We start from the raw sequence: 27,553 nt of genomic DNA, 5'->3' as shown, positions 1-27,553 counted from the left end.
TTAATTAATCCTTGGAATGTGTCTGTGAAATCAGCACTCTGAGGAAGCCACGCAGATACGGTAGGTGGTGGGAATGAATGTTATAACCATTATTTCATCTGAAATCTCTCTCTAATTCAGAGTTGCCCTGTTAGTCAGTATCAAAAGCAGGGTTGACCCTGTCACTCATTTGCACCCATGCCCCTTCATTGTTTGAGCTCTCCTTGTTAGCTACATTGCACATTGTAGACCCTTTCTGACAGCAATTTACAAAATATCAGACTAATTTTCTTATACAAGTGAGCACATTGCAATTATTTACACATATCTGCAGCTGGTCAAGACTCAAACTTTGTTCTTAATACAGACTTTTTTGAATTGCTTCCAGAGGACATTCTACAAGTTTGAGGAGGTGGTAGACCTCCTTAGACCCAGCCTCTTTATTCAGGTTCAAAGGTCATATGGGGTTGTACTAAAATGTCCTTTTAAGAAAACTGGTCTATAAAGCATCAGCATCATCTCTTTATACTGTTTATCAAGTAAACTCTGGGATTAATTTCAAGATGCTGTGTGGAAATGAAAACCTTTCAGAATAGTAATTAATTGAAGGCAATATAATGTTTTCATTAATTTAAAACATCTCACCAGGCAAATTCAGTGCCAGGTAGCTACTGCTTTTAAGATGCCCACATATTGCAAAAAAACAACAACAAAACAAAAAAAAAAAAGGAAAAGATAAAAAGTACTCCTTCATATCAGCATGACAACAAAATAGACTCATTTGTCATTCCAACTCAGGATGTCTGGCACTTACTTGATTCCCTTGGATGACAGTGTGTCTGTTCTTGCCATTGTAATCCACAACCTCAATGTAATCCAGATATGCATCTGCCCAGTAAACCAGTTTCTTCACTAGGTCCAGCACTACTGCGGTTGGCTGCTCAATCTTATAATCCACAATTCGCGTTCTGTTGGTGCCGTCCATATTGCAACGTTCCAGCTTTCCCATGTTTCCATAGTCGGTGAAGAATAGCATCCTGAGAAAGAGTGGGAGACGTGCACATTAAACAGCTCTGTAGCAGGCCAGACATTGCTTAAAAAAACAAAAAAAAACAAGTTACTGTTAATGCAAATGTGAATATCAAGCGTTAACTCCTGTGCAGTAAAATCCCTTTCTTATCCAATTGCTGGATGTAGACTACTATGTAAGTTAAATTACTTTGTCAATAGATCATTATAGGTAAACATCTGTGAATATCGATAGAAATATAGATGGAAAACTAGTGGAAAACACAATAACCACAAATACAAAAACACTAATGCATTTAAGTTACATCTACTTCTAGTGATTATATAGGCTTCCATGACTTTGACTTGTTAGTTAACCATTTCACACCTTCAAAGTATTATTCATTTTAAAAGTAAATAAATAATAATTCAGAAATTAAGGTTTAAAATGGCCTTAGTTCCAGGTAAACTGCATAAACTAATTAGGGTGACGATGCTTAAAATATAATTGAGTTCAGAGGACAGCACTATAATGGCTCACAGTTTGGTAGTATGGAGGAAAAAAAACCTCAAAACAAAATGTTACATTTCTACTGTTTCTAGAATCTAAAGGACAGATAGTTGAAACATAAATGTAATTAGCAGTTTAAACAGTGACTTTAAAAACAGGAGCAGTACTGACTCCAACAGTGTTTAATTGTACCCAGAAAATAAACACAGAACATAGCAAAGATGAAAAGCTTCATCAGCAACAGCTTTCATCAGTGGTCTTAAAAAGTCTTTACAGTCTTATTGGGGCTTTCTTTCTTTCGCTTGGGGACTACATCTGCAATGCTTATTAAATCTTGTAAACTATATATATATATATATATATATCTTGAGGGATGGTCCTATCAGGTAACATGGAGAGGATCCACAGCCAGTCCATGCAGACACTCCACTGGTGTCCCCCAGGGCTCAGTGTTAGGCCCTCTTCTGTTTGTTTACTCGCTCTCTTGGTGATATAATATCTTCTTATGGCTTCTCCTACCACTGCTATTCTGACAACACCCAATTCATTCTTTCTTTCCCACCCTTTGACACACAGGTTTCCAGGCATATATCAGCCTGCTTGACTGACAATGCATCATGGATGACAGCCCACCACTTGAAGCTCAACCCTAGTAAAACTGAGCTTCTGTACATCCCAGGAACTCCCAACCCTCACCATGACCTCACAATTTCTTTCAAGAACTCCCTGATATCACTGTCTGAAGCTGATCGTAGCTTGGGCATAACATTGGACAACCAGTTGTCATTCTCAACTTATGTTTCAAATCATACCCAGTCTTGCAGATTTCTCCTTTTTAACATAAAAAGGATTTAGCCCTTTCTCTCACAGGAAGTTACCCATGTGCCTGTGCACTCTCTTGTCATCTCAAAGATAGACTTACTGCAACCTCCTACTTGCTGCTCTTCCTCTGTGGGCCATCAGAGCTTAAAAACTTATCCAGAATGCAAAAGCGCAACTGGTCTTCAATATTCAAAAGTTCACACATCACACCACTGCTGCATTCCCATCATTGGCTTCCAGTACCACATCAAATTTAAAACCTTGATGCTCGCCTGCAAAGCCAAAAATGGACCAGCCCCTTCATACATGATGCCATTGGTCAAAGCTTGATCCATACCTCAAGTATGTCTCAGTTTGAAACACCATGCTTCAAGCCTCATGGAAAACAAACATCAAGACTTTTGTGTGTCCTGGCTCCCAGATGGTGAAATTAACTTCCACTGGTTGTCTGGACAGCAGAGTCCCTTGCAGTCTTTAAATGCAGATGGAAGACTTATCTGTTTGTGGAAGTTTTAGAATGACCACTGATCCTGCACCTACTGGGTAACTGTAAGTCTAGCACATCCAGTTTATATTGTTTGTTATTGCAATTATTGTTATCTGATATAGAGATTATACATGTTTCACACTTCTACATTTCAGCATTGATCCCTGTATTTCAACAGTATTCTAGTTCAATGTTATCTTGAACTCTAACCTACTGTACCAGCTAGAATACATTATATGAGTAAATGACAAAAGCATTTTTGTAAGTCGCTCTGGATAAGAGTGTCTGCTAAATGCCGAAATGTTTATTATATATCCTGTATATAAATACATCCTTTTCCTTAATATTACAAAAAGCATGTGATACCCCTTCAGTTTGAAGTCTGCATATGTGCAACTGATGGCAGGCAATGTCAGAGTAGTGGGAACAACTTAATCTAGAGTCGTCAAACAGTGATAGAGATATGGTGTCTTTTGAGTTAGTGGTAAAACCAGATTGACAAATCCCCTCTGTCAGGCAGCAGAGTTCTGTCTCTGAACAGGTGTAATATTTATTTGGAATACAAATGCTGCATTTCTGACATGCAGGTGCTGCTGAAGCAGTACTTTAAGTATTCAAACAACGTAGCATGCCAAAATAAGCACAGCTAAAAAGATGATAAGGGAGCCTATAGTCTGATTTTTTTTTACCCTGATGCAAGTGAGGATTTCCAACTAATGACCCTGAAAAACTCAAAGAAGAAAATCAGAATAGATGTAGTGATCTCCTTACAGCACATTAAGAAAATGGCTAGTTGGTCTAGACACATATCTTTGAATAACAATCCCAGTGTCTGTAACTAACCATAGTGACTGGCACACACTGATAACACTTGATAAAATGTGAAATGAATGGAAAGCCTATGAATCATTATAACAGGCTGGATTGTAATCCAAGGGCATAAAATGGCCTATACTGCCTTACATACTTAAGGCAGTCATCCTGAATTATTATTGTGAATTATACACAGAGTAAACTCCTCTCTAACCAAATCATATTGGAATGACAGGTGGACAACAAGGTCCTAGGAATGGATGCTGGAAGATTTGCATGAAAATAAGGAAATAAAATGCACCTGAAATGGAACTTAAACATTCAGAAACATTTATTAGCACCACATGGTTCAGAGTGTATTAGCTTCACATGTACGTCAGTGTACAGTCTAAGTTTTACAGTATAGTACACATGATTCAGTGACCGTACAGTTCATGTGCTCGGCTTTTTGTAAAAATAAATAAATAAATATAATGATAGCTCACATGCACATATTTGAATATACTCTACAACACTATCAACCAGATAAAAATCTAAATTATTATTCTGTCAGTAAAAATGATATGGACAATGGAATGGAAATTTACAACTGGCTGTTCTTGACCTGGTCACATTGTATCCCAAATACTTCCAGATTTTTGAGCAATCCTGAGATTCTGCCTCCAGCAACACACCATTTTTGCAAAAGAAAATTAGGTCAACCCAGTAGTACAATCCTGAGCACAACTCAGGTTTATGCATAAATGAAACTAGCAATGCCTCTCATCTGCACCCTTAAACATTTGGCATTAGTCAGTCACTATAAAAGGCTATAAAGAAAATGCAATGCAGTCACCACAGACACACAGATTTTTGCTTCTGTAGACTTTGATTATTGTTGAAAAGAAACTAAAAAAAGTCTCAGTTCTCCAATAAGATAGATTACCAGAGAAACAAACAGAGAGGGGAGAGATTGGTTATGTACAAAAATCAGCATAGCTTGACTTTCATTCCCCTCACAATTGAATTTCAGTCACACCCACTCCACTTATAATGGCACAACATCTCTCACTATTTTGCGCTGCATTTGTTTCAAGCAAGTTAAACTATCTGAAGTGGGGGTAAACAAACTTTATAGCCACATACACTGCGTGAGTGGAATATTCATCGAAACACGATACGTTCCATCAAAGCCCACCCCCTTGCCAGCAGCAAAGTTGAATAGTGATTTTTGAGCTAGCCCCATAAACGCTGCCACCATCATAAGCCATCCCAAGTCATCTCAATTTCTTTTGCTTGTATGCCATTGCTCTGGGCTCACAAACCACCTCCGCTCACACTGCCTCTCCCACAAACATGCAGCTGGGTCTCGCACCTTGCCAGCTATAGGACAGCATGCGAAGCAAAGCTCATCTGGTAGGCAGTTGCTACGTAAAGGCTCAAATCTGCATGCTATGTACTCAGACCTGCATGCTTTCATCTGCACGGAAGCTGCACACCGTATCCCGTTGACCTGCCCTCAGCACACTGAGTGCTTAGCAGAGGCCTCCTGCTGACCTTCAGAGAGTTTCACAAAGAGAGCCTTAGGAAAGGAAATCCTGATGGATTACTCTTAGACGAACCCACTACACCTAATAAATACCATTTCATAAGGTAAGCATATCTGTTGCTAAAATATTATGTTCATTACCAAATGTATTAAAAAGACACAAGGAAGTAATCCCAAGAGACTATACAAGGAGTGCCTTTGTGTTTGTTGGATACAGGAATAACAGTGTAAGCAAAAAGCCCTTGCAGAAGCGGATTTCCCTTCTAGGATAAAACTGCAGAGAGAAAAGGAACATAGCAAAGGGACCAGAGCCTGTATTCATGAAACAACTTCTAAGGTGAATAGTAGGTGAGGAATGAGGAATGCTACCATTTTAAAGGATATTTTAACATGTTAGAAATGAATCCCCTTTTTCTCACCCATGTGTGTGTGTGGGGGGGGGGGCACAGAACCCTTTAGCTTAGCATAGGATTTAGGTCTACAAGACTCATATCTACCTCTTCTACATGTAACTATTTTCAACAAAACCATCCATTTGTTCATGTTCTTGTTACACACAAGGTTTGTGGATGTGGAACGTAATGATGACACAGCTGCATGAAGCAGCTTTAAAGACAGGAGCTGGATAAGCACTTTGTCCTCTAAAATACTTGAGTTGAGGCATCTAAGGGAAGAAGTGCTGTTTCAGGTTTGACTCTGGAGGTCAGCTAAGATGGAACTTGGCTCTGGAGTTCCAGGGCACACATCACTGTGTGTTACTGCCCATTGCTACATTACAATGGCAAAGAATAGACCACATTAGTAGTTCTGAAATTGCAATTGCATGAAATTATATGAAGCGTGTGAACTGTTTGACAGACTTCAGAATGTGAGTTCCCTTTAAACTTTGTTCAGTAAAACTGCCAAGGCCATATTAATGAGTTTCAGTTTTAAATATCCTGTTTATAATCCACAATAAGACAGTGTACTTTACATGCTCTGTTGTAGCATGACTTGAAAATTAAAAAAAAAAAAAGAAAGAAAAGATTTTGGAGTGTGCTCAAGGCCACTGAAAAGAAAAACATGGGGTATACAGATGCCACAAGCAGAACGACTGCCAGTTATTTTAGCATCAATCTTTTTTACACCAAGTAACAAAGAGCAAGATGGGCTTGCATTCACTCCAAGGCTGGACTGGTTTCATTTGATGGCCTCAGCTCTCTCTGTGGTCCTCTCTATAGCCTTACACACTGGTGCAAAGATTCAGCTTTACTTAGGGGAGCCTCATTAAAAACCTACACAGAGTCTCAATGCTCTGTCTGCCCTTGTGCTCTCATGAATATAATAGTACCCAGAGTCTGTTCAGTGCCTGCTTTCAGCTCACTGGGAATATTACAGCCGAGCCCCTTTTAGCTGGTGATAACTGGAATAATCACTCTGCCCTTCCCCCATCTGAGGTGCCTTTGTGTTCCTTCAGACATTTCTCCCCACCAAACACTTCTACAATTACCACTCAGTGTGAAGATTCCATGGACCTGTTTTGGCAATGTGTCCATGGTGTTGCAACAAACAAAGATAGAATCGTGATAGGGGTGGGGTCATAGGTAATGCCATAATAAGCTGCTGGACATGTAACAGAGTCGCAAAGAAACTTTTGACAGGATGAGCTGTCACCGAATTACACAGTCAGATATGAGTAGAGGTGAGATCAAATGTTTAGTGCAGGGCCAGTTACACTCAGGGCAAATTTATATCAGTGTCTAAAAGCTTGGAATCATGGACTGTGTGTGAGTTTAAACATTTAGACAGTTAATAATGATCTAGGCTCAGAATGGTGCTGCTTCATTGTATGTGACACACCTCATGCATAATTCACCCACCCCATGAGAGGATCCACAGCTGTTCCTTTTGGATTCAACAGGTCCAGATCTATTATAGTGACACAAGTGTCACCGTTCCGGCTGCAAGCGAATATCCTGGCGCTTGCTCGGTCCACAAAGTAGAAGTTTCCTGTAAGCCAGTCAACTGTCATTTGCTCGACATCTAAATTAGAAAAAAAGTTGAAGAAAAACGGCATTAAACACGTCATGTTGGTGACAACATTACGGCTTGCCTCATGAATGGTGCATCGCAAATAAACTATAGTGTGTCACAAGCTTTTAGAATGAATGACCAAGTAAGACACATGACTCCATCCAGAATCAAACATAATGGCTGTTTGTCATGGCTAGCCATGTGTGAACAATCACCACAGCAAACCAAATCAAATCATGAACAGTTAAAATGGCAGCTTATGCATGGCTTCCCATTTCCCATAGTTTGGAGTGGAGCTTTGATTTGGCGAGTGAGAAGGTCTCAGGTGGCAATCAGCTACAGTAACGAATTGAACAGATTCAAACAGAGCTCCTGTGTCATATTTCAAAACTGAGTTTACATTAATATTTAATTCACTCTGTATTAGAGACACAGACGGGTCTTGGTGTCAGTTGTGCAAAATGCTTTGTGAAACAAGCGATGCAATTCCCTGCAAAGTCTGGAATGATAATTCATTTGTTAAGACTTTTATGACTTTTAATATGAAAAAAATGCCCCAGTTTAACATGAAATTAAAGTTAATGAAATGTGTTTGAAATTACATATATTGCGCTATAATTCACAATAAATTGTAGATTAAACTTATTTCATAAATAAACAGTAGTATGTTTTATGGAAAATGGTTAAACCACACATTATTTATCAGATATAATAAATAAAGTTATTAGTAAAGCAAACGCTAAGTACATTAAAAAGCACCTTTGCGAATGCAGTATATTTATTCTATAAATACAACAGAACATTATATGAATGAGCAACATGCATTTGAGTTTAAATACCTCCTTCAATTTAAGCATGGCAAAATGTGGTCATGGTCTTTGAGGCCAAAAGTGAGTGCAAAGAAATGTTATATGAAAGGTAAAAACATTTTTCTATGACTGCATATGCTTATGCATTTCCAGATCTTGCATTATCACATTGTCTAATTATCACATTAACATATTTATGTTTATATCTGCCACAAGTATAAATAGCTTACTGTGAAGATTCAGCACTGTCTTTATTTCCCGTTCCTTGGAAAATCCACTTGGCTTCCTCATCTTGGTGCACCAGAGCTGTCCAGCGGACTCGGAGGATGTGACCCAGCAAGCAGATTCCTCATTGTGGTTAAAGTCCAAGGCATGGGTCCAATTTGTGTCCAGGAGTTTCAAATTCTGCAGGCTGGACCCATTTAGAGCTGTGATTACAATATTATCCGAGCTTCCAATCATCAGAACGGCAGGGCTCTCACCAGGCTCTGAGATAAAAGTGAAGGCAAAAGTGGTGACAAATCAGCATGAGGTCAAATATTGCGCAGGCATTTGAAACATTCAGCACGGTGAGCTATTGCCCGTCTGGTCTCTCTTAGTGGGAGCAGAGATTAGGGGCAATATTTTGCGGGTCATAATATTGTTGTCACCAATTACGAGGAGTAACTGCTTAAACTACTGCATTGGGGCATCTCTGTTGCCATTCCAAATTTCTTATAATGCCAGGGTGACAGCAGTGTTGCAGAAAAGGTGGGCTGATGACAGCACTATACAGTGGGTTTTTTAAGCCACATGGGCTGGCCAAGATTTCAGAACACAGCGAGACCAGCAAAGACTTTGTTTTAAATAGCTGTTAATGTTCTTCAGTGCTGTGTTTGTCAATGAAATAACTGTAATGAAGTCATTCACTGATGACAGGCTCAAATCAGAGAATGGCAGATAAAATGATTATATGTCACAGACACCATTACTAATAAATACCATTACCATGGTTTATTTTAGTGCGTATAATCAGAATTTAGCTATCTTCTTTCAATTGCAGGGTTCAAGAGACTATTATTTAATCTACATATAACTGTTATTATTATCACATCAGATTATTTACATTTTGTGGCTTTCAAACTTTCAAAATGTCTGGCCAAATGTTTTTATTTCATTTTTAATTTCGCCAAACATTTGTCGAGATCATTGACAAGTTTTATATGTTATCCGGAAAATAAGTTCATGGTCACAACTCTAATAAATGCTATAAATCGACTTGTCCATTTTCACTACTAAAACTGAATACCATCCCTCAATATCACATAGCAGAAGCTGGCAATTTCTCTCTGAGATAAGTCTACAACACCCTGAACAGCTGCCTTAACATCTCTCATTAGGATGGCTGTGTGGTACAATAAAGAACACTGTATCCAAATGATAGCCAGACATACACAGGCCATGCCAGTACATGCTTCAATCCTGAATGGAAAAAGAAAAATGGCTTGTTATCTGATTCCCTTTCTAACTTACAGTTACAGTTTGAATGGTCGGTGCAACATTAGGCATAAAATAAAGCTCATGGCAGAGACTTGCAGTGAGACATACTAAGAAATGTGAAATAAATGTGAGAAAATGGAACCACTGGTGACTAAATGATGGGAAAGTAATTCGGCTGCACTGAATTGTATGCACAGGACAAACTGATGAAACTTATTTTATATTTTATTTTCATACAGAGAAAAAACTCATATTAAACATCCACTTTCTTAATGGGTTTTTCATACTCTGCCAGTCCCCATCTGATGGCCAGAGAGTAGGGGGTGCTGTGGAATTTATATGCATGAGCTTTTACAACTAATGGAAACCCCATAGTTATCCTTGCGCTACAACCTCTTTCTGCTAAATTAATATTAATGTGGGTGAGCTGTGAGTTCAGTTAAGTTTATGGGTAATGATATTCAGTTTATTCCTCCTAGGAAAGCAGTCACATTGATTAAAAGCAGGCCTGATGGTACATCTACCAGCAAGGTTTGCTGTGCCTCGCAGCTATTTCCTACTGAGCACACTGTACCTTAATCCCCATTCAATTTCCAGAACATGTGCAAACTGGTGCCATTGCACTGCACAAATAAATATACAACAACACTTCATGTTTTTAAGCCACATGCTTCTGAGCACTGCAGAGCCTTTAGGGTCTCACGCCCAACACATATTTTGACATATTGTTCATGATTTGTGCCGTTCTTAGAATTATTCATTTATTTGAATTTGCTTGCTTAAATTCTAAAAATAAATGTGGCACCTGAAAATGAAAGACTTTTCTTTGTGGAACTGATAAAAAACAATGCATGTGAATCCAGGACCATGCATCAGGCAGCTCCATAATCACAGTAATTAGCTTATTTTCTATAACCTTTACGAAAGCCCAGCACTAATAATGTTAGCCGGTAAGAGACAAAACAGGCCACTAAGTTCCATTCACCTAAGCACACAGAAATTCTCCTGGCAGCCAGAATCCGACAATCCATCAGCGCCCTAAACAACAATTGGTTGTCTGATTAAAAACTACCACCAGATATTAGCTGAACTGACTTGTGAATCCATTTAGAATTGCTATCATTGGTTTTGTCGTGAAACCCCTATTACAAAGCAGCAGATTTAATGATAAAGTTGATTGGATTCCTGACTCACAAGGACACACGCTCCCCGGCAGGTGCCATTAGGCATGTAAGCACTAGGAGGGTTTAATAGAGATCGAGCAAAGCTATCCTTGAGACTCTCCTCTTCATAAAATCACTCTGGACTTAATCCTTGATGTCTGTCTTATCACCACCCAAAGGACCCATTATTTGTTATTCAACATAGTAAACCGATGAGAGGAAGCCAAAATTGAGGACACTGTTATTAAAACTGAGGAAGCTGTTATTAAAACTGTGAAAGTTATTATTAAAACTGAGAATGTTATTATTAAAACTGTGAAAGTTATTAAAACTGTGAATGTTATTATTAAAACTGAGAATGTTATTCTTAAAACTGTGAAAGGTATTAATAAAACTGAGAATGTTATTATTAAAACTGAGGATGTCATTATTAAAACTGAGAATGTTATTATTAAAACTGAGAACACTATTCTTAAACTCCAAATATTTTTTTCATGAGAATGCTGGAATACACTGCATGTTCAGAATGTGTTTTCAAAAATATCCTCTTCATCAACCAAATGAAACATACAGCATATGCTAGTTTCTTGTGTCTGTTGAATCTGGTTCAGTAGTTTTCTATAAAGGTATCTTGTCTGTTGAGAGGCTTTTCAATGTAAATGTGAAAGTTTCACAGATGTTTCAAAAACAAGAGATAAGAAAGTACTGAAAATATTGTTTGTAAAAAGTGGCAGTCATCTATAACTTTTCACATAATTTCCAGAAAACATTCAAATCCATTCACTGCTGTATTACTGGGTTACAGTTAAGTTACATCAGTGTTGCATTGCTGGTTTTCCGTTTCTGTTACAGCAAGGCGCAAGTGTGTGTGCATTCATTGTACATCACTAATACTGACACATAATGTGGCACAAAGCAAACTCGTTAAATAAAAGGAGTGTATGCATACATTTAAGCACCATGCAGCATGCCAGTCATTAATTCATCATGCTCTTACCTTGTTTGGCTTTGCAGGAGTGTCTGTTAGGCTGCAGGCTGTACCCATCTGTGCAGCCACAGTGATATGACCCATAGGTGTTCACGCAACTCTGGCTGCATATCCCATACACGGCACATTCATCATGATCTGCACACAGAGGAAGAGTCATTTATGACAAATTAGGTATGCTCAAACATGACCCAAATACATAAAACCCACTTAATGCAGCCTTGCTGTGGTTTTTGTAAGTGCCATCTCACATTGGTGGACTTGTCCTACTGTGCACTGGTCTCCAGAGTTTTAGCCTGTTTAGAAGGGAGCATAATATAATCTACCAATAGTGGTGTGCTGATTAGTCTCTCCTGATTTGTAAGGCTTGAGGAGCAGAGAGGAAATGGCACGCTGTTATAAAGTGAATGTTTGACCCCTGATAAGCACCTTCTTGTGTAATCACATTTCTTTCATAGTAGAAAATATGTTACAAAATATCTGTTGGTTATGCACTATATAAACAATAAGCAACATTGTAACTATACTCTGGAGTAATCATTTAGACCAAAACTGCACTTCCAAAGAAAATATTTTAACTTCTGACAAGTCAGTCCCATGTGTCAAATAAAGCCAGACAGAAAGTGAAAAAGACACCCAAGAGACAGACAGCCTTCGTTCCATCTTCTTCAGACAATCTTTCACTGGACCAAATGGCCACAGGCAAAGGTCAGAGCAGGCTGACCTGGCGAGGCCTACCTCTGCAGCTGCGCCCATCCTCGCCCACCTCGAAGCCATCTGCGCAGAAGCAGAAGGTGCCGTTCCTGGTCATGATGCAGCCATAACGGCAGTGCAGCTCGTGACAGGCTGACAGGAGCTCTGCAGGGTGAAAGGAATGGAGCAAACACAGAGGAGCCAGAGAGAGGAGAGAGAGAAAGAAAGACAGAGAGAGAGCGAGGGGGACAGACAGATAGAGAGAGACAGCAGAGAGAGTGAGAGAAAGAGAGAGAGAGAGAGCGAAAGAGACAGGGACAGAGAGACAGAGAGGGGAAGAGAAAGAGAGAGACAAAGGAAGAGATGTAAATTGCTTTTTGATTTCACTCTTCCTCAGTCATCAGCACCGCCAAGTGTAGGCGCATGCTGACAATCCCAGGTCAGAGGCAGTGATCAATGGAGCCGCATGCAGGAAAATCAGAGAGGTGCTTCCCACAGAAACAAGGCAGTGAAATTACTACAACACTTGTAAATGTTCATTTGAAAACTCAGAAAAAGCAGAGAAGCAAAGCATTACCTGTTAAATTGCTTCTCAGCTCTCAAAAACATTCAAAAGCATATGTTCTATTACTTAATATAGCAACTTGGATGTACAAGAAATGTGTTGTTTTAGAATCAACATAAGGAGCATGAACAGATTTCTGTTCAATATGCCATAGTATTATTGTTCAGTTTTTGTTGCAGATACTATGCAGGAGACGGAACATCATCTATTGTTCTTTTACCCATGTAACTGTGTACCACCTAGGTATAACAGGCTGCTCACACTCAGAAACTCAGAGGGAATCTCAATACACAAGCTCGATAACTGATTATGCAATGGCAGTACTGCCTGGAGGAGAAAAAATAGCTGGTTTTCAAGTGCTTAAGCCACCTATGAGCTTTGATATTGTGAGAGCAAAACTTAATATGTGATAATATGTAATCAAACCAATAAACTACAGGAACAGGAAGAGCTATAAGTACCTAAGCCATAAAGGAAAATTGCATTCCGCTAAATGTGAGTTGCCTCCTCAATGTGAGCACTTCAGTATAATCTTCTGTTACTATTTTTAGCTATGATCAACGGAGCACCCGAGTCTCAAAAAAAACAAACTAAGGGGCAGATTCATAAAACTTACTACCAGATTTAATGTGATGTAAACAGCAAATAGCACCACGGTAACACCGTTCCTCAATTGTGCACTGCCGGTGAATTTTACCGTTTGCTTGATAAATGCATTTTGCCCTAATTTGCATATATTTATACCAAAAAAAAAACTTAACCTGTCCGCTGATATGTCCCGGTAAGAAGTCGATGTGGACTGAATGAAAAATATTTGTTCACAAATGCAAGTCATCAACATTTTGGCAGACACACCCATTGGACTCCACTGCTTGGAGTTAGCACGATGGCAACCTTTGCAACAGCGACAGCTAATAGGAGTACACAAAGAGGAAAATGATGTGCTTGGGCAGAATCACAAAATGCCACAAACTTTGGCAGATACGAACTGAGAAGTGATGCTCTGGCATGATCTAGGTTCTAGAAGGACTGGGCTCATCAACTCGGTGCAACCATACAGTTTCCGTCTTGGTGAAAGTTACAAATGCGTTACATTTGTATATCATGGTGGCATATGCTGTTATAGTCTCATGAGGGCAAGGCAGCTGCAGGTCTCAGAGCTGGCGCCTGCTTTTGCTCTTCACCTGGCTGCGCAAGCCGAGAGATGGCTTGACGACATAGCCGCACTGGCTAGATTCTCTGTTGACAAATATGTACCCAGATACCGTAGTTAATATAGAACGAAGGCTATTAAAGCATTTAGTGGGTGTGGATGTTATGTGCTCAAGAGAAGTTTTATATTCTACAAAGGAATGTCATATGTTTGTATGAATTGTGTGAGAGCTAGAAGCTCACTTGGGGTGTGTCAGGTAAATCCATCCAGGATATACTTTGGTCCTCACCCTGAATGCTGTCAGCTATGTTCAAAATAGCAAACGACATACTGTATACTGCATATTGGTCCCCATAGTAGTGTGCAGTATAGTATCCAGTATACTATGTGGTCAAACAAAAGTATGAACGTTTCGCCCACTTGTAAAAGATTTTCGACAACCGTAGCATGATGGGATGCAGTACACCATGAAAATAGCTCTGGTCGCAGAGCTCAGAAAATAGCTCTGACCCGAACAGTACGTCATCTGGGTATCTTTCTCATTCTGGAAAGAAAAAATACTGTATGCATACTTCATACAGCATACTGATTTGGGACCCATCAATATGTGAGTAGTATGTAGTAGGCTATTTCGAACACAACCTCTCACTGACCACTACGGAGAGTGGTCAAACAAGCCTAAAGCCTGATTCATACTTACTGCAGACATACCAAACTGACATGATTGTGGTCGAAGCTGTTGTGCACAGAGAACGCTTTCAAGGGCCGCGAGTAAGGGCGTTTACCACTCAAAAGTTAAAACCACACAGCCAGTGTATTTGGTGATACATATGCACCTTAATCATTCATTGTCCAGGGAAAAAGTATGAAAAAGGGGTATGTAAACGCCTTGACTTTTGGAAGACCCGGAATCGAGTTTCCTTGTTAATGTTGCATATTTTTTGGTCAGTCATACTAAATTTACCCTGCTGCCTTTGTGTAGTGTTAAAAGAGCATACATGCCACCGCCTTCTCTGTCTGTCAGCCGATCTCAACAAAAGTTCCTCTTCACTGATCAGCAGCAGCCACCTTCTAACTAGCTCCATGATGTTTGACTGTGTGTGATCAGTGTGTGTGTTTACATTGGGATCTGTTTCTATCGTTCCTCGTTTACTGTGCAGGAGATACAAGCTTTGGGTTTCCTGCTTGAGTAGCTGCTTGAATAACTTTGTCTTACACACACTGATCATGCACTGGTGTAAAAGTATGTGCTTGCCAGGGACATTGGTGCGAGACGTTTGAACATTGAGCACTGTGGACAGTCTGGAGCCATGGTGTCTACAATATGGTGTTGACACATATGTAGTAGGGGTGAACCAGGCCTAAAGGCTGTCCCATTGCATGGGATCCTACAGCTGTGGTTGAGATATGCATCTGTCGGTTATGAGAATTCGATGGACTCAACTGCTGTATGCTTTCAGTTATTCAATCACCCACAAATCACCATTTGGATTCTTGAAAAATTGAAGAAGATGCGAGAAAAAGTTGAATGTTCCAGGGGATTTAAATGTGTCGCACTGCTTGCGTCAGTAAACTGCGACTTGTTACAGCCTAACTAAGGCCGCCACAAATGTGCATGAGCAAATACTCAAGAGGATCATTTGTACTATATACTAGCACTAGCAAGGCCTCCACTAACTTGGCTGCATCCTAGGCTTTGGAGACACGTCTTCTGTGAACAGGCATTAAATACCATGTTGCACATCTTGTGTGGTGTAGTGTGGTTGCTAACAAGTTTTCTGACTCTGCCCCTTTACATACACACACACACACACACACACACACACACACACACACTATATATATATATATATATATATATATATATATATATATATATATATATATATATATATATATATATATATATATATAAAAACCTGTAGCCATGGCCCCTTGCTTTCGCAAATCAAACTTGAAAAATGTTCTCTGAAAATTCTAAATTACACTTTTGGTTCTTTTGTAAGACGTCTGATGTGAAGATTACAAGGGCTACACACTGACGTAAAACATCCAACTGTACATTTTCTCCACTTTATGTACAGCACATTTGACTCAATAAACATAGCAATTTTCTAATAAAACAACCCAAAAATACACTTTTGGGCTGGTGATTTTTTTGCTATCCATGTGGCAGCTGTCACTCTCTTGGTATGGTCTCTGTGGAACAGAAGTGCAGCAACCCACAATTATTTTCACACGGAGCTGGCAACAAAGGACACATCAACCCATTTGTGAAATGACTACTTGGCATACTCTGGAATGTGTGGCAGGTCTAGAGAAAAGCAGTTGCTCAGCCAAATACTGAAGCTATTGTTCACTGAAGTGTTATTGTGGGTGTGGATTTAAATGTGCACTTACAATTATAACAGGCTACCAATTTATCAGTTTCAGAAAACCGGTGAAGACGTGTTCAAGACAACCTCAAATGGGCAAACTTTTCCTCATTATAATTTTTTACAAGAACTACACATTAATTATTTCTAACAAAATGTATAAAAATATGTCCACATTTTGTTCCATATAATAAGAACATGTAATCTGACAAATGCTAAATTATTGAAATTACAGTATTTCTGGCATGACACCCTGGAGTTGAGGGTGGAAGGGTGGATGCTGTTATAATATGATGTAATCAGAAATTCCTTTTTAATAGTCACTGTTTCAGTGAATTTCAGATTAAGAAGATGAAAGTATTCAGTGTGCATTTTTACCAAAGTATCTGGTATGGGTGCTTTTATCCCCCTATTCAAAATAAAGCAAATGTCAGTAAGGTCCAGCATTAATCACATCTATTCTTGTCAGTAATATATATTATATAAAATTGTAATTTTGTCAACCACAACGTCTAGCCATGCCTAATTCAATTATTTACATGCTGATGAAATAAATGTTCAGATTCAATATAAAGGCAGCTTGCCCTTTGCTAGGCCTGTAGAAATTATCAGTGCTTTCCTTGATCCTGCTATCTGTGCCTCACAAGACTTCAGGCCACCATGTTCAGGACTATTTTAATTAGTATGCATCTCACCCTGAAGAGGAACTGCATCCACAATGCAAAGATGCAGTGAGCAGACAGATATGCAGGATTAATCCTCATATCTGCCACCAAACAACAGGTGCCCAGTCTCCTGGCCAGACATGGAATGATTCTGATAAACATCTGCACCAGGTTGTTTAGCACAGGCTGTTTGACTATGTTGAAGTACTGCCACAAGATGGAATACAAATGGGCCAACAGAAAATATTATAGAGTAAATATGTGAAGTGGACTTGAGGGAATATTATACTGTACATAATATTGTGGTATATAAATTAGCTGTGTGTGAACTTCAGAATGAATGAGTAAAAATACACTAAATTCTAAATCAAGGCCACAAAGTCTTGGAGAATGACAATCCTATGCTATATCTATTATTTCCTCAGCACAGAGCACATACTGTCACACAACATCAAACATATCCAATATCTTGAGGCTTTTAAACAAAACCTAAAAACAGTACTTCTGGTTTTATGAACTATCAAATGACAGATTTTCAGGAATGCAAACATTCCTAGCAATATTTTCAGGTTTTATAAATAAGACCCACTGCCTTCAGTAGTGCCACTTGAGATCATTGACAATACACATGAACAATACACATGAAGAGAAATCCATGTGCTTTTTTCTGACTCTTTCTTCCCATGTTTGTCAAAGACAAAACCCATCATGCAGGACATCTCCCCTATTGCCTGATAGCCAACAGCCTGAGAGGATGGGTGATGACTCATGTGTCCTCTGTAGCATGTGAAGCCTTGTAGGCTTGCAGACAAAGATAAAGCGGCTTGGCTAGAAACGTAATTCTGCACTCTGAAAACAGTTGCTTAGTTGACTGAGATGTCAGCCATTGTTCACTAAGAGATTGCTTTTTTTGTTTTACATTAGTAAGTACACTACACTGCTCACTACATGCCCACATAGTCCTATAGAAAAAAGGCCAAGTGAAAAAAAAAAAAAAAGAATAAATATGAACCAAAGAAATTATTAATAAAGTATTACTCATGAATAAAAATTATCAAAAGAGCTAGACTTTCATGGACTCATTTTAAACCTTTGGTAAAGTAAATCTGATAAAACACTAGTTGCAACCTGCAGAGCACATTAATGGCAAAATAGTAACAAGATCCTTTTATTTTTCAGCTTCTATTTACTCAAGTTTAAATATACTGATGAACAGATGGAGCACAGCACCACAACACTTTAAAGGACTATAGATCTGAAGTTGCTTTTCATCACAGACACGGCATGTCCCTTTAATGCACTTCTGAAGGTGGTCGTTTGAGCCCGGTGCCAAGATGCGGTGAAAAAGAGGAGACTGTCTGTCTGTCCTGCAGAAACAGTAAGGCCATTTCTTCATCAGACAGAGGATGAGGGCGGGCAGACTAGGAGCACATCTCGAGTTGATTTCTTCACACCCTCTTCTGTATGTAGTCTTTCTTTAAAAGATTTTTTTTTGTTACAGAAAAGCAAAATTGTTTTCCAGATTCAATAATGCATTTCATTTTTATTTGCCAACTGGAAACAAAGAACAAAGTGTAGAAAGTACAAAGATCAGAGCGGAATACTTCAAGAAGGCCCTTGGAAATGGTATAACTGCAGTGTACAATTTTATGTATAGTGTATAACGTTTCTAGCACAGCTTAGGAAGGACTTCAGTCCAAAAACATACATAGCACACTGCTTTTTTACTACAACCCAATGTACATGTATTTGTAGTGTACATATCTACCTGCAAAGGAGTGGTCAAATCTTTAGATGAAGAAGGGTCAAATGCCAGAGCAATAGAGGTAGGTTAGGAGTGCAAGGATTTTTACTGTTATTAGTACAATATGGAGCACTTTTCCAGACAGGGCATTGAACACCGCCAGTGGGAAAGGCAGCATTGCTTACCACAACACTATACAGAGAAGTGGTCTTGCCAGGTATTGTAGTCCTTCAAATTAGAAATTACAGTTACCCATGTCTTAACAGTGTTTCTACCTGTTCCCTTTAACTGCAAAGATAACATCTCAAACAACAGGAATCAATAGGTTAGAAAGCCTTGAGTTCAACAAAGTTCGATCAGGATTAAACTGAGAGTCACAAGCCCACCACTCCTGTACAGAAACAGCATTTACTCACCAAACAACCGAACCTTACTAACTGCTCCCATACTAATTACTCTTGTATATGGCAATAAAGATTTGCAGGATATTTTGAAGCATCACAAGGGTGATACATGCTTCTTGAACAATTTGTTCTGCTGGGTTTAGTAAGGAAAAGAGGTCGTCCATATCCTTTCTCAATCTGGAACATACTTGAATAATGATTTCATCTTACATAATTAGTGTGTAAGTCCTGATATCACCCTTATCTCCCTGTGGTGATAGTGGGAGACAAACAAACGTCATATAGCCCTATATATTTATCAGTGGTTTGCAAGTTTTAATTAATAAATGACCAGATAATAAATAACAAATGTATGACAAAAATGCGTAGGTATAATCACTCTGTATACCAAAAGCCATAATTATTTTAGCACTTTCGCCCAAACAACTTTAATATAACTTCAACAATAACCTTCAGGCCCTAGGGAACTCTCCAGTAACTTCAACATATGCCTGCAATGGAACCCTGCATCCATTTCACTCGGCTGAACAGACAGTGATAGTGTCATTCCAACATTCCAGGGACCCACACAGATGGCCCGGCCAATGCATGGATAGGAGTGGTGATACTCTTCCCACTCCAACACACTGCTTGACCCCAAACTGCCCCTCTCCATATGGACTAGTTCCAGGCTCTGGGGACCTCTGCGGCCTTTCTCCATGGTCGGCCTTTGACCAGCTCTTTTGCTTGCTCCTCAAGATCTCTAATTAATGTGATTCCAAATTAAGATGCTGACCTGAACACATGCAGCAGCCAGTGGAGATGGGGGAGTGTTTAGTAAACATGCTGTGGATGTGCTTCCTGCCAAAGCTTGTTACAGGTGCATCTCTCTGGACAGTTCACAAAGAAAGCTCAAAGTACAAAGTTCAATTCTGAATATAACATTTAAGGACAAACTGACACTTTAGGAACTTGAACATTTAATGTGACATTATTTCTGTGTGTCATTATGCAATGTGTGACTTTTTCATGACAAAGGCATGATTAATTCAAGTCACAATTAAAAAAAACCCCAATTCATTCTGCCAAGAAAAACCTTCCTGCAAAAGATTGGATATTTCCAGATGATTTCCTCACATTAGAGGAAGAGGTGAAGATTTGACAGACGATACCAGCTAACCAGCTGCTAGAGTACAGAATAAGCAAAAGAAGACATCAAATAGAGGTTTGTCACTTCTTAAATGCTCTGGGTCTGGGACACAATCCCCTACTGCATGAGCAAAAGATATCAAACTTCATGTCTGCCAAACTTCTTTTCAACATGTCAGCAGCTTTTGAATTAGAATAGGTAAAAGCCACTTGTGCACTGTGGAGATTCAGCTAACTTATCTGACAGACTCACAGTTCTCAGTTGCATCATTCTACTGAGCTTTAAACAGATCTTTTTGAAAAGAAATGAAACTGCAGTAACAAAAAAGGTTGTGATTGAACAAGTATTTTATTTATTTGTGTGTGTGTGTGTGTGTGTGTGTGTGTGTGTGTGTGTGTGTGTGTGTGTGTGTGTGTGTGTGTGGGTATGGGTGTGTGTGTGTGGTTACTATGACAAGGTTAACAAAATATGACAGACTGTAAACTGCCACACTGGACGCAAATATTTGATTTTCTTTTTTAACTGGGAGAAATCTTTTTTTTTCCCAGCTCTCCCAGCATGGATTATGATACGTTCATATGCAGGGATGGAGTTTGAGAAAGGATGAGGTGTTATTATTGGTGAATAAACTGGACTGACATATTACTGTCAGTCCAGTTCACTCCTCAACTGCAACATATGTATGTGGTAATACAGAATAAGAATTAAACTCTACCACCATAAAAACAGAAATACAAAGACAACATGGAATTTTCCAGGTAAAAGCATTTAAAGACTTCAAAGCCCATGAGCTATTGATTCTCCCCATTATGTAATTTTCCCAAGTTATATTAAAATACGAAGTTTAGTCCAACTTTAAGTCCGTAATGAATTCAGAGTGGTCACAGAGCAGTCATTTAGTGTGCCTTTTAGTGGGATTTGCACCACTGAAGACAGTTTGGCTGTTTATTTCATGAATGTATGATGCAACCCATAATCTCAATAAAAATAAAATCCATGATGAACTAAGCACAAAGACATCAGAAAATGAGCAATGACGGGAGCTCTAAATGCATTCTAAATGGCATTCCATTTCATTACATGAATATGAGGACAAGAAATAGGAGCTGATTTTTGTCTTATTTATTTACATATTTATTCACTTATTTTTGTTTATCCATATTTATTAGAATAGTAAATGGGTCAGGACATTATTTGAACAGTATTCAAGGGTTTTCATATTTGAATCAGAGACAATTCTTATCACTGTTGCCCCTGCCTTAGAGAACACTGTTTGTTTGTTTGTTTGAATTGGCGGTAATGAAAAGTTAATCAAGTGAGATAATTGAATGCTGTAGAGAGCAGAGAGAGTACATGAGCAACATTGTTTTTCATTACGTTGCAAGGGTGGTATTATCTATTAACAACTACATCTCACCCAAATATAAACGGCAATTCGTATCACTATGAAAACATGAAAATTATTTAATAGGTTTTCTCATGATAATGTACTTGTGAGTCTTATAAACAAGCTAACATATGGAAACAGGTCGGCTAGCTAGTATGTGTCACTGATTTAAAATCTGCTAAAGGATGTGTTCGTTAGCCATTGACTATGCCTGGGTGTTGCTCTGTACTGACCAAATCATAGTGTTCTGATGAAACTCTAATGTTTTAGTAGATTTTTTTTTTTTTTTCCCATTAGTGGAACTTTACAGTGTGATTCTTCTTTTAGCTACAATAAGAAGCCATGTGCTAAAAAAAAAATGAGATGAAGTCATGACTAGAGGCATATTTTGTTTTGCTAAATGTAAATACAATGAATACGTCTGCACACATTTTGACACCCAATAATGTGTTCACTCAACAAGCATATTATAAACTGAAGAACTTTCCCCATGACTAGATAAATCTAGAGATGGAACTACATTATAAATGGTGCAGCTGCATAACTACATGCATTAAAAGCCTTCACTATATGCTGTTAGAGAGTGCAGGAGGTGCAGGGTAAAACCATGGTGTGGGCATTCTCAGCACTTCACGTCACAGTTTCAGTTTAAGCTTGCCAGTGAGGGTCGCTGTCATCTGTAATATATATTCAGACCTCTCCACCTCTTCAGCATGAGTATTGGTGTTGAAAACAGACTAGGAGCACTATAAGCAAAGCAGGTGTCAATTTGGAACAAAAGTTTAACATTCTTGCTTAAAAAACATTCTGCTCTCCTTCATGGCACCCATGATTAAAACGTGACAGACTAGAGTTTGCTGAAGGTGAAGTAGAATTACTTTCTTTGATTTTCATATGGGCCCAATTCTGTGGAATGTCTATTTGAGATTCATTAATGCAAAAACTGCAAAACCCCCAGCTTGCCTGAAATGACCCCAATTCCTTCAATCAGAGTGTGTATTCTGAAGGTGTGTGTGTGTGTGTGTAGTGAGAAACATATGCTGTATGCACCAGACCAAACTGCACCGTGGCGCTGACTTACTCATTCAATTATCACACTTCATTAAATCCAACCTGACACTTGCATTACTGCACGCTTGAGGCACCAAAACAAGCACTGGCCACTAGCAACCTTCACAGTATACAGTGACATTTCAAATAGCCTGAAAGCACAGTGCCATAAGCGCACTGTTTGCCCTGCGTATAAAGTACTGGAACACTCAATGAAAGACCAAAGGTTTCCAGTGGCTTTGGTGTGAAGGTAAAAGACAGCAAGATTGGCATCAAAAGAAAAGAAAAGCAGGTGTCTTTAAAAGTGGGGACTTTCAGAGTGGGGTTAGGGCAGATGCTGGCAGAAGGAACAAGCTGAGAGAGGATTTACTGCCCATAATGCTCCTTGCTTAATTAGCTGTGTCTAAAAACAAACAAACAGAGGAGCGGGACAGTGAATATAATGTTGTGTAATGTTTCCTAACACCCTCTGAAAACTTTTGTTGATTTATTACTGTAGTGTACAAGCAACACTCACTTAATTTCCCATGCAGACCAAGCCCAAACTTTATCCTTCTCTCCCTCCTTCTCTGCTGTTCTGGATCAATTGCTCAGTGCACTGGGAGATTATTAGTTGTTTTGGAGTAAACGATGTTTGGAGGCGAGATCTGGCTTCAGGGGATATTACTGTTAGTGGGTGTTGGGCTTATAAAATGAGAGATACAATGCTGCAAAATAACAATGGCAGGGTGATTGTTCTTTTCAGTCTGCAGAAGCCTACAGCAAAAGCCAGTCAAATTCGACCAAACTGTCTTCAAAATAAAGAATAAACAATAAATTATAGATTTTGGAGCAGAATGTACCTTCAAGTAAGGAAAAAATTGCTCATGAGTGCCAAGTATGCAACAATATGTTGCTCTCACCACCAGACAAAACCAAAATTCATCCTCACACAATAGTCCTTTCTGTATCGCATGGATCACTGGCTTCTTTTCAGGGAGGCCTTTGATCACAGGGTGGCTGGTGTCCCACCGCTGATTGAAGCCACGCCCCTCCAGGACACCAAAGGTCACAGCGCCAGCCAGCCCGAGGTGGGTAGACCTTGCTAATGGGCACCCATCCAGAGCAGCCTGCTGAGTCTGCTTTATTATGCCACAAAGGGCAGGTGGTTTCACGTGCTTGTGACTGTGAGTTAGATGGTTATGACCAACAGTGGGTCGTGTCCAACATCACTCCTGTGGATCTCAACCCACCGCACTATTCAGTTGTCCAGTGGCTGTAAGTGTAAACTTGGCTATTCGTGTACCAATACACATCATTCACCTACCAGTATGAAGACAAACTGGAAGCAGCTCAAAAGATTGGGCATATTAACAGAAAAACGAGGACATATTAGCATAATGAATACAGAGGCATTGCTTTACCTCTACAGTGGACTCCTTCATCAAAGCCATCCTCGCAGTCCTTGGCCCCATTGCAGAGTTTATTGAAGTGAATGCACTTCCTGGAGCCAGTGCACTGGATGTGATTTAGGGGGCATCTGACTGTCACTTCTGCAGCACCTGGTGTGGAGGTAATAAAAGTCGTGAGCTCTAACAAGATTATGAGCCCATGTCACATTAATATTGGAGCACATGTCACATTAATATTGTTTTAGAACACATCCTATAGATATCCATGAACTTTAAAAAATATTTTTGAAACATTTTTTTTTTTTTTTTTAAAAATTAGCAGTAAGCTGCCAGGAAGTCTGTCATAGTGCAAACAAAGTCTATACTTAGATTCTGCCATACTGTTATGCTACATGTGTATTGCCAAGTATGTGGGAATAAATAAAAGATGGGCAGTTTCACAATTACAGTTGGGTTTTTTGCTAAAAAATATCAGAATTATGTATTTCAGTAAATAAGTTATTCAGTTGCAGTTGTCAGTATTGTCTTCCTTCTCTGTTGCTGTTGGTTGATGGGTAATGAGAATGGGTTTCTTATTTACTGAGTTGTCTTTTCTCTTTCTCATGTGGATTCATCTTGATTTTGCATTATCTACTGTAGAATGGTTGTTGTTACTACTTTTGGCAAGCTTTGATTCCAAGAAGATGAGACTTAACATTTTTAAACCATAATAATTTTTGGGAGATGATGGATTTTTATGACTGCATTTACATCTAGGCTGTGAAATACAAACTACGAAATTAAACATTTACACTGAATGCACATTAATTTATAGTTATCCAATGTTAAAGCAAGCACAAAATACTGTACAGGTGCACACACCATTTGACCAAACAAATATACAAAACAAAAAAAAACAAAAAATGACACCAATATATATATATATATATATATATATAAAAGAGACACTAATATATAAATACATAGTACATAGTACATATGCTGAATGGTAAACGGCAAATGTATATATTTGTGTAAATAAACATGGAATATATTTATTTGTTTTGTTCATATAACTGGCTTTAAAACAAATTTAAAAAGCACCTGTGATAGTACAAAAGTGTGAGAGAAAGATGCAAGATGAAAAGAGGTCAGATGAATCTTTTATATGAAGCAGTTAGCTACGTATGAGCTCCTGTGACCCAGGCTGTCATGCTCAAGGTTAAAATGCAACTTGCACACTCGACCTATATTTCAGCATACCTGAAAATACATGAACGTCAGTTTACAGTAAGTAATGTGCAAATAGTCTGACCTTAGTTTTATTCACATAACTGGGAGGCTGCACTGAAAGTTGTACAGCACTGAGCAAAATGGGTTTTTCTGCTGTTGTCTTTAGTTACGGCACTGTGTCCTAGACATCAGGTGACACATCACTGAACGCTTTAAGAAACATTAGTGCATTAGGCTCTAAATTTGCACCAATTAATGCGTTAACATTGACAGCCCAAGTTCATTTCGTAGCTTTTGTGCTTTGCACACCCAGAAGCTATGAGGATATGCTGGCGAACATGGAGTGATGAAGAGACAGAGAAAAAGAGAGAAAATGAGAGAGAGAGAGAGAGTGAGAGAGCGAGAGAGAGAAAGAGAAAACAGTTTCAGTGAGCTCCTCATTGACACTCCAGCACCCAGCAGCTGTTTAAAGATTCATAAGGCACATAGGTGACCCTCATCTGCTGAGCAGACACGCAAGCACATAAAACATGTCTAAGCGAAACATCGGCTTCCATCTCGCATGCTGTGAATGTGTCACATTGCACCTTAACTACACTGGTATCAATTACCATAACTGCAACACAGCCACTTAGCATGAGATTTATGGTCCACGTGACAGGGCCTCTTACAAATCTCTCGAGTCCCTGCGACATCAAAGCCCTGATCCTAGGCCAAGCAAGGCATTCGTAGTGGGTAGTGAATTATTCTGCAGTGTTCATTTATGCTTCAAGAGATAAAAAGATGCTACAATTAAGGTAATCAAATGAAGGTAGTCATCCATATTACATTGCATGGATTGGATGGTTCTGCTTTCCTATTACCAAGGTAACATAAAATATGAGCCTTTTCCCCCCTCCCACATTTTCATCAAGTAACTTTTTTCCTAAGCCCTAAGGATATGCTATATTAAGGAAAGTCAAGCGTAAGTGACCTCTACTCCAGCTGCCCATATTTCAAGCATGAGCACAATGGCAGTGTAATCAACCTTACAGGCATCTGTATCATAGCTATTCTATAGGGAGCAAGGCAGAAAGATATAGTAATGGCTTTTCTATTAGAATGTTATTTGTTTCAAACCGCATCCCTTTGGGTACACAACAGGTTATGAGGTATTTAAGGATACAAAATGTGTCTATTAATAACCCTACTAATTTTCAATTACAAACTATATATACAGCTCGACGTCGATTTAATTATGCATTCATGGAACAATTTCCTTTTATCCATGAATAAATACAGCATGAAGCCCATAACGCATGAGGAAAGCATGAGGTCTTACACAAGAGGTCATAAACTACTGCATCAAGCATGCACCTCAAAGTTAAGACAATGGAGTGTGGAACTATGACAAACAGTGATTATCTTAATAAAACAGAATTGTCGATTACAGAATCATTTCCAGTTGTAAAGTGATTGAGGACTAATCTAATCAGTTGAGAGGAAAAATGAATATTCTGCAGTGTAAGACGCACCAGGCATAATAACACAGATGGTGCCTGTGCAGCTGAAGCATGATGGGAAATAATTTCTTGTGCCGAAATATTCATCATGATACAGGTCATGTTGAAATATTACACAACACAGAGAACTCTGCAAAATGTAAGAGAACGAAATGCATGAAAATCTATATAAACCTCTCATATCAAGTGGCGAGTTATACATAATAGTCAAATAGGTATTTTGAGGATGGAAATCTACACATAGTGATAACTAATAATTATTAAATAAATTGCATAGCAGCAGAAGATCAAACACCCCTTTTGTACTGAGAGAACAAAAGGATGTGATGATTGCCAGTGCAGAGGAACTTGCATAAGCCAACTTGTAAAAGAAGTTATGGATGGTTTGCATAGTGCCAGCGGTGGATTTAGCGTGCACAGCTTTTTGTATGTCATCATTTGTAGAGTTTTAACAAAACTCCCCTCACTTGCTATAATTCTTGCAATCTGAGGGGATATAAGGCTGTCATGGCAAAATTTAAAACTTGCCGCTTGGCTATGTCCAGACACGAAAAAGTAAATGTTAAGAAGATTATTGCCTCATCGATAGAGTCTCACTGCAATAGTTCCTGAATTTTCAGTTACAGATAGGAGGACAAGTCTATGAGTGCATTTAAGCTGTGGGGAGTGACAGAGCACAAGGT

At 38.9% G+C, this 27,553-nt stretch overlaps 1 protein-coding gene across 5 annotated transcripts in view; it reads right to left on the bottom strand.

Annotated features, from left to right (window-relative positions):
• lrp1bb (low density lipoprotein receptor-related protein 1Bb) overlaps positions 1–27,553 on the bottom strand; it is a 218,232-nt gene that overhangs the window by 111,839 nt on the left and 78,840 nt on the right. For all 5 annotated transcript variants that reach the window (XR_014125233.1, XM_027032840.3, XM_081720521.1 and 2 more), the window contains 6 exons: positions 24,169–24,306; positions 12,339–12,458; positions 11,610–11,738; positions 8,201–8,458; positions 7,008–7,170; positions 794–1,016 (listed from right to left, as the gene is read on the bottom strand). Coding sequence is in view for 4 of the 5 variants with exons in the window: in XM_027032840.3 (XP_026888641.3) it covers positions 794–1,016; positions 7,008–7,170; positions 8,201–8,458; positions 11,610–11,738; positions 12,339–12,458; positions 24,169–24,306 (1,031 nt within the window). In the remaining variant the exon portion in view is untranslated. The remainder of the gene's footprint in view (positions 1–793; positions 1,017–7,007; positions 7,171–8,200; positions 8,459–11,609; positions 11,739–12,338; positions 12,459–24,168; positions 24,307–27,553) is intronic.

This window comes from Electrophorus electricus, chromosome 9 (assembly GCF_041902795.1).
Source record: "Electrophorus electricus isolate QZ-2024a chromosome 9, ASM4190279v1, whole genome shotgun sequence".
Classification (NCBI taxonomy): Eukaryota; Metazoa; Chordata; class Actinopteri; order Gymnotiformes; family Gymnotidae; genus Electrophorus; species Electrophorus electricus.
Note: the sequence above shows the minus strand (reverse complement) of the source record. Positions and strands in the feature narration are given on the sequence as shown.